The sequence below is a fragment of the Labeo rohita genome, chromosome 7 (assembly GCF_022985175.1).
Source record: "Labeo rohita strain BAU-BD-2019 chromosome 7, IGBB_LRoh.1.0, whole genome shotgun sequence".
Lineage (NCBI taxonomy): Eukaryota > Metazoa > Chordata > Actinopteri > Cypriniformes > Cyprinidae > Labeo > Labeo rohita.
In genome coordinates, this window is record NC_066875.1 from 30446407 (window position 1) to 30463213 (window position 16807).

Here is a 16807-nt window from a genome sequence, read left to right on the forward strand (position 1 = left end):
ATAATAATTAAATACGTTATTACATTATCTTATAAAAATGGCCTTTTCATTATGGTCAACCATTAAAAACTGACTAGCTGGCATATGAACTGTATTGGCTTCGAATTCGACATGCAATAGCTGTTATATATATTTATTTATTTCTGTGAAGGACAGTGCTACAGAAAGAGGGAGGGGGACCGCGAGATGTGTATGAATTATTAATACGCTTTTCTTCACACCAGCACACGCACTCGGAGGGGGGAAACACCCCTCATTCGGTTTCCATAGCACCGCCCCCAGGAGGCTTGCACGGCCTTTGATGGAAAACAAGCAATAGGCATTAAAGCACAAATGTAGAAACTTCGAAAGTCAGGTCACGTGTCCGTCACATACGCATCGAAAAACTATCATTTGTCGCAGGTGGAACATAATTCAGATAATTTGAGGACAAAATCAAAGAAAGTGTGAATGAAATGTGAACATTTTCCGCCCTCTCTAACCCCTCCCAAAACAGCGAACCGCTGCTGGCACTCTGACGGGAGTGATCCGCCTCTCGCACAGAGCACTGCTGGTTGGCAAAGGAGTGGCGGCGGGATCTCTCGCCGCTCTGAACGCGAGACTGTCGCTGACCTTGGTGCTGAAAGCCATTCACCTCCTTCTAAAGCAACTTAAGTGTCGCTTTGCAGCGAAAAAGTGACAGGACGAGACAAGGAATTGAGCACCTTTAATTTTTTTTCATCTTAATTAACCATAGGTGCGTTCCGTTTTTTTCCAACTCCGTCAATTTAAAGCGCACATTATTTCGTTAAAAATCTCAAATCTGAGATGGCATCGCGTGGTCTTATCGCGCGCGGGGCAGTTTATGAGTTTATAATTATGAGTAGACAGAGTCAGACCACTTCTGATATCTCTCTTGTGTAGGCGGATTTTTTTTCTTCTTCGCTCTGTGAACACCGTCGTGAATTTTCCTCATCTGTCTTACTGAATCATTGATCCGCTGGGTATCGGTCCGGTATGCTCTGTCATCTCACACTGTGACATGGTACTTTAACATTACCGGGAAAAACGAGGGATTATCACATTTGGAGACATGGAGACTCCGAAGGAGCCTGGTTTTGTACCCAGCAAAGAGGGGCTGAAGCAACTAGCGGGGAAGACACTGGGGCACGTGTACAAGTAAGATATTTTAACACTGTAAAACTGATCTAGTTAGGCTATTTTAAAACAATAGGCCTACATTTGTGTTTTTGTGTTGTGGCTCAAAATATGTTTATACTCCAACTACTATAAGAGAACAAAAAATCACAGATTTGCAGCTGGTTTTGTCTATTCCATAACGAGTTTCCCCAGTCGGTTTTGGCGTCACGCCTCATGGAGACGTGAAGAAAATTATGTAATTCTGTATAATCTTGGGAGGAGGGGATGGAAGCATGCGAGTTTTCCTATCTTTGAAGGTTGTCATTGTAATCCGGCGACTAAAATGCATTTACGATTGAATAGTAATCGTTCAGTTAGAGGATTCCCTTGAGTGCAACTTCTTTTTTAGAGACCATTCACGAATTCCCACAATACCTGCAAAAAAAGACCACGATTTACATCATATTAAAAATCCGTTTGTACGTAATTATTTCACGTTGGTTTAATGCACCTTTATATTGAGCCATTTTGTGCGTGTGTCTTGTAAAAAAAAAAATCTTTGAAATCTATGAGCAGAGTAAAAAAAAAAAAAAAAAAAAAAAAAAAATCGACCGCCTCGACCATCGAACGAATTGTTCTTTCAAAATCGAGAACACATTTTTCCCAAGCACTAGCTTTAATAGATGTCATCTCATCTTTTCGTTTTTTTTTTTCGTTTGTTTATAGACATTTTGTAGTCTCTGGGTATTTTCCAGAATATTAGGACATTATCTCGTTTTATCTGATATTTCAAAAATAAACTGACAATTATAATGCAGTTAATGTGAATTTTATGTGTTTTGCATATGCAAATAACTAAATAACTAAATGCATTTTATTCCCGTCACATTTGCTGATGTTATTTATGAAAGGAAATTTGATATGTCTGAAATGAAATGTATTGATTTTAATACAAACATATAGGCTACATTTTGATGCACATTAAGTTATAGAATTTATCTTAAAAATGGGTTTTCATGATCTAATTTTAAATAAATGTACGCAAGTAACTCTCCTTACGGCTCTTTTATAATAATATTAGTAACGTGTTAGTGAAGTTAACAAATATCAGTGGACCTACAGCCAGTGTGAATGTAAATAAGGTGAAGGTGAAGGGAATGCTGCAATGCGGTACAGTGCGCTTTACAGCAGCACACGAAGCCTATGTGGAGTTAACAAAAAATCTTTGTGGTGAACAAAAAAAGAAAAGAATTATGTGAACTATTTCTGTAGGCCATTTCAATAACTATAGTCTGAATCTGGCCTTGCATATTAGAGTAGGCTACTGGTGGGAATGTAAATTGAATTAAATGTTAAAATGAAATCTTTTCGTTTGTCTTTGATGAATTTCCTATTAACTGGTTCTTCTGGACTGTAGTCGTTATGCAGTTAGGAGTCTGACAATTGTCTTCTGACTGATGCAGAGTGTTGGAAAAGCGGCAAAAACCTGGTGAGAACATTGAACTGACCGAGGATGGACGGCCTGCCCAGTCCAACGAGAAAAAGGCACCTTTGTGCGACTGCACGTGTTTTGGACTTCCACGCCGCTACATCATTGCCATAATGAGCGGCCTCGGCTTCTGTATCTCCTTCGGCATTCGGTGCAACTTAGGCGTGGCCATAGTGAGCATGGTGAACAACAGCACCATTCACCTGAACGGAAAGATCATCATCAAAGAGGTTTGTGCGCCTGGCACGCTTGGATTTTATATGTTCACGTCAGCTTCGTGACACCCCCACACACCCCTCAACAGCGTGCACACACACACACACACACACACACATGAATGCACATTGGCTACACTTCGTCTGCAGACAAAAAAAATGTACGGAAAATAAAAAGGTACGGAATTGAAAACGCTTGTTTGTTGGAAAGAGGCTTAGTGGATGCACCACTGCTAGCTTGGAAAATATTGAAAACAAGTAGGCTACTCATGCAAAAAATTGACCTTGAATGTCATCGGCCTCAAATTGATTAACTCTTCAGTTGGAAACTAATCCTGCGCTCTTGTCATTTTATTTTTTTGTGCACAGTAATCAATAAATATTTTGTTTGTTATGGCTTTTAAAAATTAAAGTCCCCCCCCCCCCCCCAAATGCAAATAACGAATGTTATCATTATATATCATTATAGCCAATATTATATATATTTTGACCTGTTATTAGACATCTATAGAAACGTGTGCATTTTAGCTTAAGCATATTCACATTTTTAAGTGTCTCAAGCCGTTAAGAGGATTTAAAACCTTATATTTTCTTTTATTTCTCTCCCTTAGAAGGCAAAATTCAACTGGGACCCGGAAACTGTTGGAATGATTCATGGCTCATTTTTCTGGGGTTATATTGTGACGCAAATTCCCGGAGGATACATTTCTTCTAGATTGGCGGCAAACAGGTAAAACCCGAAATATAATATTTATTAATTCAGAATATTAGTAGTAGTAGTAGTAATAGTAGTATTAACTCATAATGCAATAATAAATAAATGTCTTTAAAATCCCATTTGATGTATAGAATTTTCCACAATGCAATAGAAAATAGTGCATAATAGCTAAAATATAGCTAATGTTAACGAAAGAACATTGAGCAGGCTAACTGAATTATTTAAAAATACAAATAATAAATATTCTAGAATAATATTTAGTTTTTTAAATTATAGGCTTATATTGATGTTATTTTAGTTTCTTGCGGATTACAGTTTTTTTTATCCCTATTGTTGCAAACCGAGTCTTTTAAATATCTGCATCCACGTCACACGTTATTTAAAGATGGTGTCACGCACATTTCCCAAACTAGCAGGTGAATCGCTTATTGTTACCGAGGCTGGCACGTTCAAATGGGCGTAAGGGAAAAATTCGCCAGCATTTGTCAAAAGAAATTCGTTTTTGACGTTGAATGAATTATTTGTTTTGTTATATGTAAAAGGAGTTAAAGAGGAAGCCTCAGTCACAATGCGATAATAAATATTTGAAATAAACAGCGGATGATTACAGTGATAGTCACGAATTGGTATTTCCAAATTCGAGCTGCAAATATTGTATGTATCCATACAGAGAAACGTGGTGCGTTCTTCGCGTTCCTTGAGTTCTACACAGTAACAAGCTTGGTTTGCCATGCTGTATTATACAAGGGATGATTATTCATAGGGGGAATGGAGCTGTACCTGTCATTGGAGGAAGAAGGGGATGATGGGAGGAGCTAATTTAGATAACGTTCAACCGAATTTTATTTCTTTACAGTTCTTGTAAGGGCAGACATTTCTTGTAAAATAATTTTTTATTCATTATTCAACAAATAAAAGGGAACGATCTTTTTGGGAAACGTCCAAAGCAACCTGTTAGCCTAATTTGCTTCTCACGTTCTTATTTGAAGGCCAAGGTCAGTTGTAATATAATATAATATAATATAATATAATATAATATAATATAATATACAAACCTTCGGAATACTATTTTTATTCAAGCGTTCAAGTGTTGTGTGAGTGGCAGAGTGAACGCTGACCCGTCGTGTGAGTTGTAGGATTAGACTGTGGGAGCGGGTCTGTGGGGCATTCTCCACCTGTTAATGAGATCCCGGGGGGAACCGTGTCTAATCTGCTCAATGAGGGGGGCATGGCAACCAGCCCCGGACATGTTGCCAGAGGGTTTCGCCGTACCTCATATATCACACAACAATTTATCAAAAAATAAAACTGCCATGTCGGTAGCTTCAAATATGTTTATACAATTTGCGCGCACTAAAACATCTTTTCTGACAGCTGGCCAACAATTAATGAACGTAGAAAATAAAACGCTATAATAAAAGGCTATAATAAAATGCTGTGCAGTTGTTGATTATAGGTCTGTTAACTGTACGTCAGATCTGGACTTTAAATTATACAATAGCTCTTAGTTCATATTTCGGCTATTGGTCGACATGATTGAGATCTAATAGAATCAGCGAGTCTCGTGCTGGAGAACTCCCTCAATCCGATTAGCGAGTGCCGGTGGGAGAGGAGAGAGGTGAGGGGGTCTCAAACTCTACAAGACCGGAGGAAAATTGGAAATAAATGAAAGGCCATATTTCCTCTGTGGCAGTGCTGGCATTACCCCGCTCGACCAAAAGCAATATCCCTGTTGCTGTTTTCGTTTTTTCCAGTTGTAGCCTACATGAAATTTTGGTATATAAACGACTGTTTATTTTCTCTTAAAGACAAAGAATTTGTGTAGGGTTATAGCGGTTATAGGCTTAAACTCGGGAAATAATTAAATTCAAGTTTCTGTTACATTCTGTACTTCGATGGTCTGTAATTCAACCATGTTTCCATCTTTTATTCAGGGTCTTTGGCGCAGCCATTCTCCTCACATCCACACTGAACATGTTCATCCCCTCAGCTGCACGTGTTCACTATGGTTGCGTCATATTCGTCAGGATATTACAAGGGCTTGTCGAGGTACGATTTTCTCTCATTTGTAAGTGCTTGTTTGATAATAACGATCTAATGCCATAATCCTCTGTAGGTATTTATCTAACATTTGGTCACTTGCATTTTGTAGTTTATTTCCAAAAAACAAAAAAAAAAAAAAAAAAAAACATTTGTGGGAATTCTTACTGGGAAAAGCCCAAAGTCCTGTAACAATCAGTTATGGCCTGAGGATAATCCTGTGAGAGTAATAACCCAGGCTTTGTCTTTAGTACGAATGTATTGATCTGTAGAGGCACTTGTGCCTGTGTGTGAGAAATAGACAACTAGATTACTTCCATCATGTCAACAATGTATAATCCTCTTCTTTTTTTTTTGTATTCATGTGCATTAAATATGTTTATGCAATATACTGTAACTCAAACTTTTGCTTAAGATTACTTAATATAATTTAAAAGGTTAGCTCACTTCCAGAATTTCCTGGTAATTTATTAACCCCTATGTCATCCAAGATGTTCACGTCTTTCTTCAGTCGAAAAGAAATGAAGGTTTTTGAGGAAAACATTACAGGATTTTTCTTCATATAATGGACTTCAGTGGTGGCCAATGGGCTGAAGGTCCAAACTGCAGTTTCAAAGACGCTTCAAAGGGCGCTACATGATCCCAGCTGAGGAATAAGGGTCTATCTAGAGAAATGATCCACAAATGCTCGTCTTGCACTAGCTTAACCTCACGCATTACGTAATCACGCACAACGTAACGTAGGCGGAAGTACTGACCCAGTGTTAACAAAGTGAACATGCAAAGCAAGTCAAACGGCCTTTACAAAAAAAGGTAAAATACCAATGTTGGACGATTTTAAAGTTGAGAAAATGAGATGGAGTTTTTCACTCTACCCTACATTTTTGAACCAAAGCACACAGATGAAGAACTAACCACGCGTGGCATTTCCAAAGTGATTACGCAGTGTGTGAAGACACGCATGTGCATCGCAGAGCTAGTGAAAGACAAGCATTTGTAGTTAAAAAGTATATAAACATAATTGTTTTTAGAAAATTACACTTTGTTTCGCTAGATAAGACCCTTATTCCTTTGCTGGGATCATGGGGAGCCCTTTGAAGCTGCATTGAAACTGCAATTTGGACCTTCAATCTGTCGATCCCCAATGAAGTCTACTATGGAGAAAAATCCTGGAATTTCTTTTTGACTGAAGAAGGCCATGAACATCTTGGTTGACATAGGGATGAGTAAATTATCAGTAAGTTTTTATTTTGGAAATGAAATAATCCTTTAATTTTTTTTTGTTTCAGCACATTTCTAGAACACTTTATAGAACTGATGTGTATTGTTGTTTTTTTAGGGTGTGACCTACCCAGCCTGTCATGGGATCTGGAGTAAGTGGGCTCCTCCACTGGAAAGAAGCCGTCTAGCCACAACCTCCTTCTGTGGTAATTTCTGTATTTATTCCTTTTAAAGCTAAATAGTAGTTTAGTGAATAATAACAAAAACCAATGTCATTATATTTGTTTATTTGCCACCTTAGTGCCATGTTAAAATTTAAAGATGCATTTGTTGTTTATCCTTGAGAATTCTTGGAAACATTATTTATGCATGAACTGTAATTTCCTGTGTTGTTTTAATACATATTCAGCAACTGAATTCGAGGCATTCAGAAAGCTTCTTTTTTGTTTGAAGGCAATTTATTTCAGAGATATCTTTTAAAGTTATCCCTTTCAGATGTAAACTCCTCCTGTCCTCTTCTGTAGGTTCCTACGCTGGAGCTGTCATTGCCATGCCTTTAGCTGGGATCCTGGTGCAGTACACTGGCTGGTCATCTGTTTTTTATGTCTATGGTAAGAATGGTTTGTGTGCATACTGTATGAGCCATGGTTATGGTGTATGAGTGTGCTTAACGGTCTTGATGAGTGTGTTTTAGTAAGTGTAGTATGGATTAACTCACTGATGCTGGGTATTGATTTTTCCTCTGATGCTGCCATGTGTCTATCCTCTGTGCCGACACTGAATCTGCCTGTCACTGTGCCAAAAATTAGCACGTCCTGTCTGGAAACCAATGAATTGTAATCCAGTTAGTTATATGAGTTTCAGTCAGCTGATCTTCCTGTCTACCTCTTTCATGATGTTTTCTTTGAAAACCAACATCTTGTTTGTTTCCCTTTAGGCTGTTTTGGGATTTTCTGGTACATGTTCTGGATCTTGGTGTCATATGAGAGCCCAGCTGAACATCCTACCATCACACCTGAAGAACGCTGCTACATTGAGGAGAGTATCGGCGAGAGCGCTAAGCTGCTAGGTCCTGCAGAAGTGAGTGACCACAAACTATTTCGCTCCACTGTCTGGATAGGCAGTGTAATCTCAGGGATATAGTAGGGTTGGAAAGCTCAGAAGGAAATGCTTGAGTGTAGGATTCAAGTCCTCTTTTAAAAGATGTTTTGACTAATGGAATAACATTCCCTCTAATGCAAACCCACCACTCTAGAACTGTCTATAATTCTAATGCTCATTTATTGCTTGTTGACACTAATCTGTTTCACTTGTACTATGGTTGTGCCTTGGAAGGTTGTCCAGGTTAAGAGTACAGAGTAAATTGTGCATTGCACTGAGAGTGTACTTCTCAAAAAGGTTGGGAAAATCTTTGTTTTCAAATTTTTTAATTTTTTTAAAGCATATCTTTTATTCTGCCTGTATTGTGACATCTAAGTGTAAAATGTTATCAAAAAATATGCATCTGTTGTTGTATTGATTGGATTTTGTGATGTGGGTGTTGCTTTCAAAAATGTAGGGACAAAACACAGGCTTGCTAGGATGCATTTTAAGTGGGATAAATGATTGGAGAAGTCCTAAATGTGCCACCAGAGAGAAGTATGACATTTTCACTGGAAGGTCTGGTTATGCATTTTGATTATGCATTACTAGGTCAATAAAAAATGAAACATAAGATCTATTGTATTCGTTTAGAAAACAAAACAACAGGGTGAAACTTAATTTCATGCTGACTTTAAGATCGGGAGCTAAGACAAACCTCTGGTTCTCTCTCTGCTTCATTCGAATGTCTTTCTTCCCATCATTTGCAGTTACTGTGAACAAGACATTGCTGTAGTAAAATTATAAAGATTAATTAAAGTTTATTATAGAAAGTAAATAGGCAAAGCACAAAGCAAATTTTGTCAGGATGTCTAGAAAACAGTGAGAAGACAGAAAGGCGGTGATCACACGTCTATTAATATACTTACACTGTAAATATTAGGCATAGCTGAATATGTGCCTTATTGCAGTCTTATAGATTTTGAGGCAGATATATGCAGTCATGTCACTACAGGGTGATTTTGTCACCATGGTGTTATATGAGGACATGATCTAATGAAATCTAATGAGTTTAAAGTACCAACAAAGGCATATCAGAGAAGTCTATAATCTTATAAAAAAAAATCAGTCAGCCATTTTGTCTCAGTAAGAATTTTTTGGTCTACTTTGGTCTAAATGCCATGTGCTCTCAGGGTACATCTGTGCTGACAAAGAATCAAAAATGTTCATTCCTGACATGTCAGATAAAATGATTAACAGTATGTGTATTGCTGTAACAGTTCACTCCACATGCTGCATTACTTCTTCCTCTTACAGAAATTCAAGACACCTTGGAGGCAGTTTTTCACATCCATGCCTGTCTATGCAATCATTGTGGCCAACTTCTGCAGGAGTTGGACCTTCTACTTGCTGCTCATCAGCCAACCTGCATACTTCGAAGAGGTGTTTGGCTTTGAGATTAGCAAGGTAATTTCAGTTTACCTTTTATATTGCATGCATTTAAATTGGCATTTGTTTCATACAAACTGAATAATTGATATTTACGTAATCAGCATTCAAAGCTTTATTTAGGTCAAAATGGCTAGCCTTAGTATCTAAGTTGCATATGATTTTTGTCTATAATTCCAGTGTGCATCAGTAAATGGGTGACCTTTGTCATTCCCTAAGGTGTGAAATAGGTTGATGAATTATTCATTGTGAATAGTTCATGATGAATTATTCATTAATCATTTATTGGTGATTTAAGTCTGTGCTTGCATCTCATTTTGCTCTTTTCTTCTCACTTCCTAGTGTTAAACCCTCAGTCATGTCTTTACATCTTGTTATAGAATTAACACACTAATGGTGATGCCTTGCACCTGATCTTTGCATGTCAGTTTGTTCTATTTTTTGGAGACATTTATCAGATATATACAGTATTTACTAAAATTGTAATTAAAGGATTAGTTCACTTTCAGAATAAAAATTTCTGGATAATTTACCCACCCCTATGTCATCCAAGATGTTCATGTCTATCTAAATTAATGCTTTTGTGGAAAACTGGTCCAAATCACAGTTCCAATGCAGCTTCAAAAGACTCTTATCTAGTGAAATGATTGTCGTTTTCTAACAAAAAAAAAAATAAATAAATAAATAAAAATGCATATGCTTTTTAACCCTTAAACGCATACTTCGAGCGACCCGGCACGTCATTCACTACCCTCTCCCTCCATTTTTTTAAAAGTTAGACATCAGATTTCTTAGTATTCCTCTATCTATTCATTATAAACAATATAACAAGAAAAAATTATAACATTTAAAAGAATGTCTGTTTTCTGATTATTATTTATATATATATATATATATATATATATATATATATAAAGTGTATAGGGTCACTAGAGACCCGAGGTGTGTATTAGTGTAAGTTTTTCTTTTTTTCTTTTTTTTAAATATTTAAATATTTGATGACTTAATGTATGCAATTCACCTTTATTCCTTGAGGTGGCACTGTTTAATCGACAATAATGACGTGACGTTTCACTCATAATCACACAGGTATAAAACAAAAGAATATTATTAGCAAAAACTGAATTGGTTTGAATGGCTTTACTGCAGAACAATTACTGTAATGCCATAAAATATAAATGTCACTGTCATTTGATGGTGCATGTGGTGAATAAGCTGCCAGCGATCAAAATATTGACTTTGAAGTCATTGAAAATGATAGTTTTGCTAATATGATTGAGATCGCGAATATGAGCCTGATGCTGAATGAACTGTGGAAGTGTGCTCTGACTGCTATAGTGCAATCTTGTGCTCAAATTGAACCCTTCTAAGTTTCAAAAGGTAACGAAATATGCTTTATTTTATTCTTCTACAATTGCTCCTAAAATATCAAGACAGTTTTTTTTTTTTTTTTTTTTTTTTTTTTTTTTTTTTGCTATTGCAGCAGTTAGAGATCCATCCATGCTAGATATATAGGTCCGGGTTGCTAAAGACCCAAATATGTAATGGTGATTGGCGAAACACTCATGCATTTAAGGATTAAGAACAAAATTTTAACCACCACTGAAGTCCACAATATGGAAATAAATTGTGCAATGTTTTCCTCAAAACCTTAATTTCTTTTTGACTGAAAAAAGAAAGACACGAACATCTTGGATGACATGGGGGTGAGAAAATTACCAGGAAAATTTTTATTCTGGAAGTGAACTAAACCCTTAAGTAAAATGTTTTATTTTGGATTTAAATTGGACATTTTTTCTCTTTTCTGTGGTTTAACCACATCCTAAAATGCCACAGTATTAACTAACATCGGTCAATGGCTAATGCACTCATTCTGCGGTGTGTTTTCAAAAAGATGCTTCTGAGCCTGATGGCTGCTGTCTTATTCAGGTTGGCATGCTGTCAGCACTGCCCCATCTGGTGATGACCATTATCGTACCCATTGGGGGACAGATAGCCGATTTCCTTCGTAGCAAAAACATCCTGTCTACTACCACAGTTCGGAAGATCATGAACTGCGGAGGTGAGTGCAGCCTACACACATAGAATGATACAGCTCCTATATGGCTATATATATACGGCTATTAAATATAGGCAGTCAAATAACTGTCCATTTTAGCTTAGTGAGCTGATTATCCACATTATTCTATCTTTCACAGGCTTTGGTATGGAGGCCACTCTATTGTTGGTGGTTGGTTACTCGCATAGTAAAGGAGTGGCCATTTCGTTTCTTGTGTTGGCTGTTGGCTTCAGTGGATTTGCAATATCAGGCAAGTCTTTGGGGAAACATTTTGTCTGATTTAATTTTTTGCGATGCAAACCTGCCGTTTATACCCAATGACAAGAAAAAACAGTAATAAAAAGCAACCATCCACAGCCAGGGAACAGCAAATAATGGCGTATTTCTGACAAAATACAACGCTCTCCTTTTATCAGTCAGAATGCTCTTTCTCAGCTGCAGCTTGGAAGGAATAAGTCTTTCTGCTGGACTTTTTAAATAATTCATACACACTGTCCCTTGAGAGCAGCCTCACAGGCAGCACATCTAGACAGAGCACTCAATGAGGGAGGGGCGAGAGACTCCTCCGCTCTACAAGATGGCTGCTCTTTCTATTTTTAGTCTGAATCTCCAACATCATGTCAGAGATACTGAAAAATGTGCACCCTTGATGTAGAACAAAAATGCACAGATTGTACAACAGGAATGTCATTCTGTAGTGTTATTTGTTGCAGTGTTATTTTAGTACCGCTGATATACTATGGAGTTTTAATCATTTTGGGTTAGGGTTAGTGTACTTTTGTCTTTTTTTTATTATTTTTTTTATTAAGTTTTCGTTTGTAGTTTTACTTTATTCAGTATAGTTATTGTAGTACTTAAGGTTAAGCTTGACGAAAAATTATAATTGTGACCCTGGACCACAAAACCAGTCATAAGAGTCCAATTTTTGAAACGGAGATGTATACATCATCTGAAAGCTGATTAAATAAGTTTTCCATTGATGTATGCTTTTGTTAGGATAGGACAAGATTTGGCGAAGATACAACTATTTGAAAATCTGGAATCAAAAAATCTGAATATTGAGAAAATTGCCTTTAAAGTTGTTCAAATGAAGTTCTTGGCAATGCATATTACTGATCAAAAATTAATTTTTGATATTTTTGTGCTAGGAAATTTTCAAAATATCTTCATGGAACATCCTAATGATTTTTGGCATAAAAGAAAAATTTATAATTTTGACCCGTACAATGTATTTTTGGCCCATGCTACTTAAGATTTTGTGGTCCAGGGTCACAAATGTTGACCTGTCAACTAGCTGAGATAAAAAATAATTATTTGAAGTAATGAAAATGCTTTTTTATTTCAGTTTAATTTATTAATAATAACCCTTGTTTGTTGTAATTAAAGGGATAGTTCATCCAAGAATCTAAATTCTGTCATTAATTACTCACCCTCATGTCGTTCCAAACCCATGACCTTCACTCATCTTCAGAACACAATTTACAATATTTTTGATTAAATCCGAGAGCTTTCTGACCCTGCATAGACAGCAACGCAACTGACATGTTCAAGGCTCAGAAAGGTAGGAAGGACATCATTAAAACAGTCCATGTGACATCAGTGGTACACCCTTAATTTTATGAAGCAACTAGAATACTTTTTGTGTGCAAAGAAAACAACCCAGACAACAATTTCTTCTCTTCTGTGTCAGTCTTTGACACGCATATCAAATTCCTTACTACCGTCCTGGTCCTTGAATGTGGTAGTTGTGGTCTATACAGGGTCAGAAAGCTCTCGGATTTCATCAGAAATATCTTAATTTGTGTTCCAAAGATGAACAAAGGCCTTACAGGTTTGGAACAATATGAGGGTGAGTAATTAATGACAGAATTTACATTTTTGCGTAAACTGTCCCTTTAATGCAATTCCAAAAACAAAAAAGGATAATCATTTACAAAGTTGTTTCAATTTTGTCAGATGTTAATAAAATGTACCTTTATTGCCCATCAGGTTTCAATGTCAATCATTTAGACATCGCTCCTCGCTATGCCAGTATCCTCATGGGAATCTCTAATGGAGTGGGAACTCTGTCGGGAATGGTGTGTCCTCTCATTGTGGGTGCCATGACCAAACACAAAGTAAGAAAGTCAGGATTTTCTTTACATTCTAAATTCTGTTTGAACTGGATGGATCATACCTTGAATGACTGATACTGATATAGTGGATTAGAAGATTTTGACACTAACATCGTATGAGAAGCACAGCATATTTGTTATCTTGATTCTGTTCTGAAATATGATTTTAAAAGGTTTATGTGGCACATTTTCAAATCTCTCCTCCTACCCGTTTTGCACTGCCAAAAGTGCCAGGATTTACCAGCTATGTTTATTTCATGCATTATTCTTGCAGTTCCCAGGACATTTCTTTATGTCAATGAATTCCTGACAACTCTTTCTTCCTTTCAGACCCGAGAAGAGTGGCAGTATGTGTTTCTTATCGCTTCCCTGGTGCATTACGGCGGCGTAATCTTCTATGGCCTCTTCGCCTCGGGGGAGAAGCAGCCGTGGGCAGATCCAGAGCAGACCAGTGAAGAAAAGTGTGGCTTCATTGATGAAGATGAGCTGGCTGAGGAGACAGGGGACATCACCCAGAGCTACGGTGCCCTGGGAGGTCCAGCCAAAACCTACGGTGCCACTACGCAGTTGAACGGTGGATGGGCAGAAGGATGGGATAAACGAGAGGAGTATGTACAGGAAGGCGTGGAGGAAGGGGGTTATGGATACAGGCAGGGTGGGGGTTACTCCTAGACCTCGCAAATACACACTATTCACACACACACACACACACACACAGACACACATGAAGCACACAGCTTTACATAAACAAACAGTGGAGCAAAAAGTATTTGGACATGCTTAGACACAAGCCACAAGTGAAAATGTAAAAATTTAATTGCATTAAATAGAACACAAGTGCAATCTTCAACAAATTTGCGATTTGAAGTGACTTAAAAAAAAAATAAATAAATAAATAAATATATATATATATATATATATATATATATATGTGTGTGTGTGTGTGTAGTTATATATTAATACATATATAAAATAATATATATAATATATTGATATATCATCAAACCTGCTTTAAAAAATGCTTTTTTGTTATCTAATCTAATGCAATGACATTTCTGCATTTTTAAGTGTAACTTAACAATCCAAATACTTCTTGGAGCCACTATACATACAACACAAGATAAAAAATATATGCCCACACTGTAGATTTTGTAGTGTCTGTGAAAAAAAGGTTATTAATTAACATGTAAAAACCTAAAAATTGTTGTATGTTTGCACAAATTTAAATGATCAAATCCTACATTTAAATGAGTCAATTATACAAAGGAGATATTACATATCAAAATTGGCGGACTGTAAATGTTCTGTGTATTAAAAAAAGAGTACGTTTATTTCAAGTGCAATCATGTGTAATGTTGTGAAACCGAGTTTTTCACCCCATTATTCCGAGCCTTTGCAACATAGAGAAGCCTGTAGAGTTAGTCAGGCAACTGGCTTCCAGAACCGAGGCTCGAGTAATGAACCTGTCTGGAGTCATTCATGGAGAAATACTGCTGTAGAGAATTTCAACCAAACAACTGGTTTCCACTGTCTTTTTTCTGATTGCACTGAGAGAGCTGTACAATGTAACTTAACAGCACAACAAAGCGAGTTTGTTTATACCTCATAATGTGTTACTCGTTCATCGTGTAAATCATGTTTTTGAGAGATTAAAGAGAACTTCAGTCTTTGACACTGCAGAGAAAAAGCACAGTTTTTTAGACGATGAAATAAAAGCAACAAAAGTGTTTTTTCAAGCTCAGCAGGATGTTTCAGTCGTATCCGTATATATATATTTTTTCGGACGGTGCTGTTTAATAATAGATGAAACTTGGGAAGGGGTTCGATTTTCGATCATTGGAATCGCAAGACCTACAAAAAGCAAAAGCACAGTGTGTCAAGGCTACGGACTCTTTAATTTCCATGCCATTCCTTTAACTCCATGCCATTTTGACATCTGTGAATGTTAGTTATGCATGGGTCAAAACTGTTTTTGTTTTTCTACAAATGTCGTCATTGTTTTAGTTTCTAAACTGTTACTGATTTGTCAATTTCTTTGCACAATTAACCAAAGGTAACCTGTAGTGTGGGATTTTAGCTGGGATGGGAGAGAAAGTTTCCATTTAGAAAACAAGGGAGAACCTGTGCAAAGGGCTGGTGTAGTCCTAGCAGCAGGTAATAACCATATTCAATGTACAAAGCAATAAATCTATGGTAACAGTTACTTAGCAGTCACTCATTCAAAAATATGTAACACATTAGGACATTTAACTGTATTAATTTTGGTTTAAGTGTTTTTGTGATGACAATTAAAAAAGAGAACAGATTAAACAACTACTTACTGTTAAAATATATATATATATATATATATATATACATATGAAAATATATTTAGATTTAGCAGAGTCCAGCGCAACTCTCTTTACTGTGAAGAGTTTGTGCACTGGACCCACTCACCAGAAGAGAATGATTCTTAAGTGCCGCCTGCAGCTGGTTCCTGTGTGAAACTCATACCGGGGTCCTCAGCTCCGCAGGTGGCCGCACCTCTGTAGTCGTCCTGTATGGTTGCCAGTGGTTGCTTTTTGAGAGTATGTTGTTGTCGGGTATCCTTTACGTTAATCCTCTCTTTTTGTCCTTCCCCTTTGTTTCTGGTCTGTGTTTTGTCTGTGGCTAGAGAAGCGCACCCTTGCCTTCCTCTTTTCTCCTTGCATTTTCCCACTACTGTTGCAATATTCAGCGACACAAGGATTGTGTGTAAAGGTATTCAAAATCTTCAAAAATGACAGTAATTTGCCTGATGATGTTGAGGTACCTTATTCTTGTTTCCTGCCTAAGAGTGAAGTGTGAGTATATGGCTTCCTTTGCTGTGTTACTGTAAATGGAGAGGTATGTTGATGTGAAATTGAAATGCTCTATATAGCCTTTTTTATATAAAATTATAACAAAATTTATTTGTCTGTGCTGTTTTACTTTCGTAGATTTGATGCCAATATTGTAGATATACAGTAAGCAATGTTGGTTTCTGATTACAGTCTTCACACACACAGAGTATTTTGTCTAGCTGCTGTATCTCTGCATGTTTGTTTTTAGCCCCAGCACTGGTTATCCGTCACCCATATAGCATCTCTGTGCCCTTTCCTTGCTCTAGTAAAATCAATATAAGGATCCCTGGAGATCCGCAAAACCTATTGACCACACAAACCTCCTAATGGAGGCAGGAAGGAGGGGCTGCACTTAGAAGCTATTTAGAGGATGTGTTCAGACTCGTCTCTCATCAGCATCTCTCATGCAGGAAACCTACTGCCCTCCTAAATACAAACCTGC

General features: G+C 37.1%; 1 protein-coding gene across 1 annotated transcript; it reads left to right on the top strand.

Moving 5' to 3' along the window:
• Window positions 1-519: 519 nt before the first annotated feature.
• Window positions 520-16434, top strand: slc17a6b (solute carrier family 17 member 6b). Its single transcript, XM_051115663.1, has 12 exons — window positions 520-1158; window positions 2583-2838; window positions 3435-3553; window positions 5476-5590; window positions 6921-7008; window positions 7327-7413; window positions 7740-7882; window positions 9200-9349; window positions 11261-11393; window positions 11530-11640; window positions 13380-13507; window positions 13835-16434. Exons 1-12 carry the CDS (start codon window positions 1073-1075, stop codon window positions 14174-14176), a joined length of 1758 nt encoding a protein of 585 aa, XP_050971620.1. The 5' UTR covers window positions 520-1072; the 3' UTR covers window positions 14177-16434.
• Window positions 16435-16807: the final 373 nt, after the last annotated feature.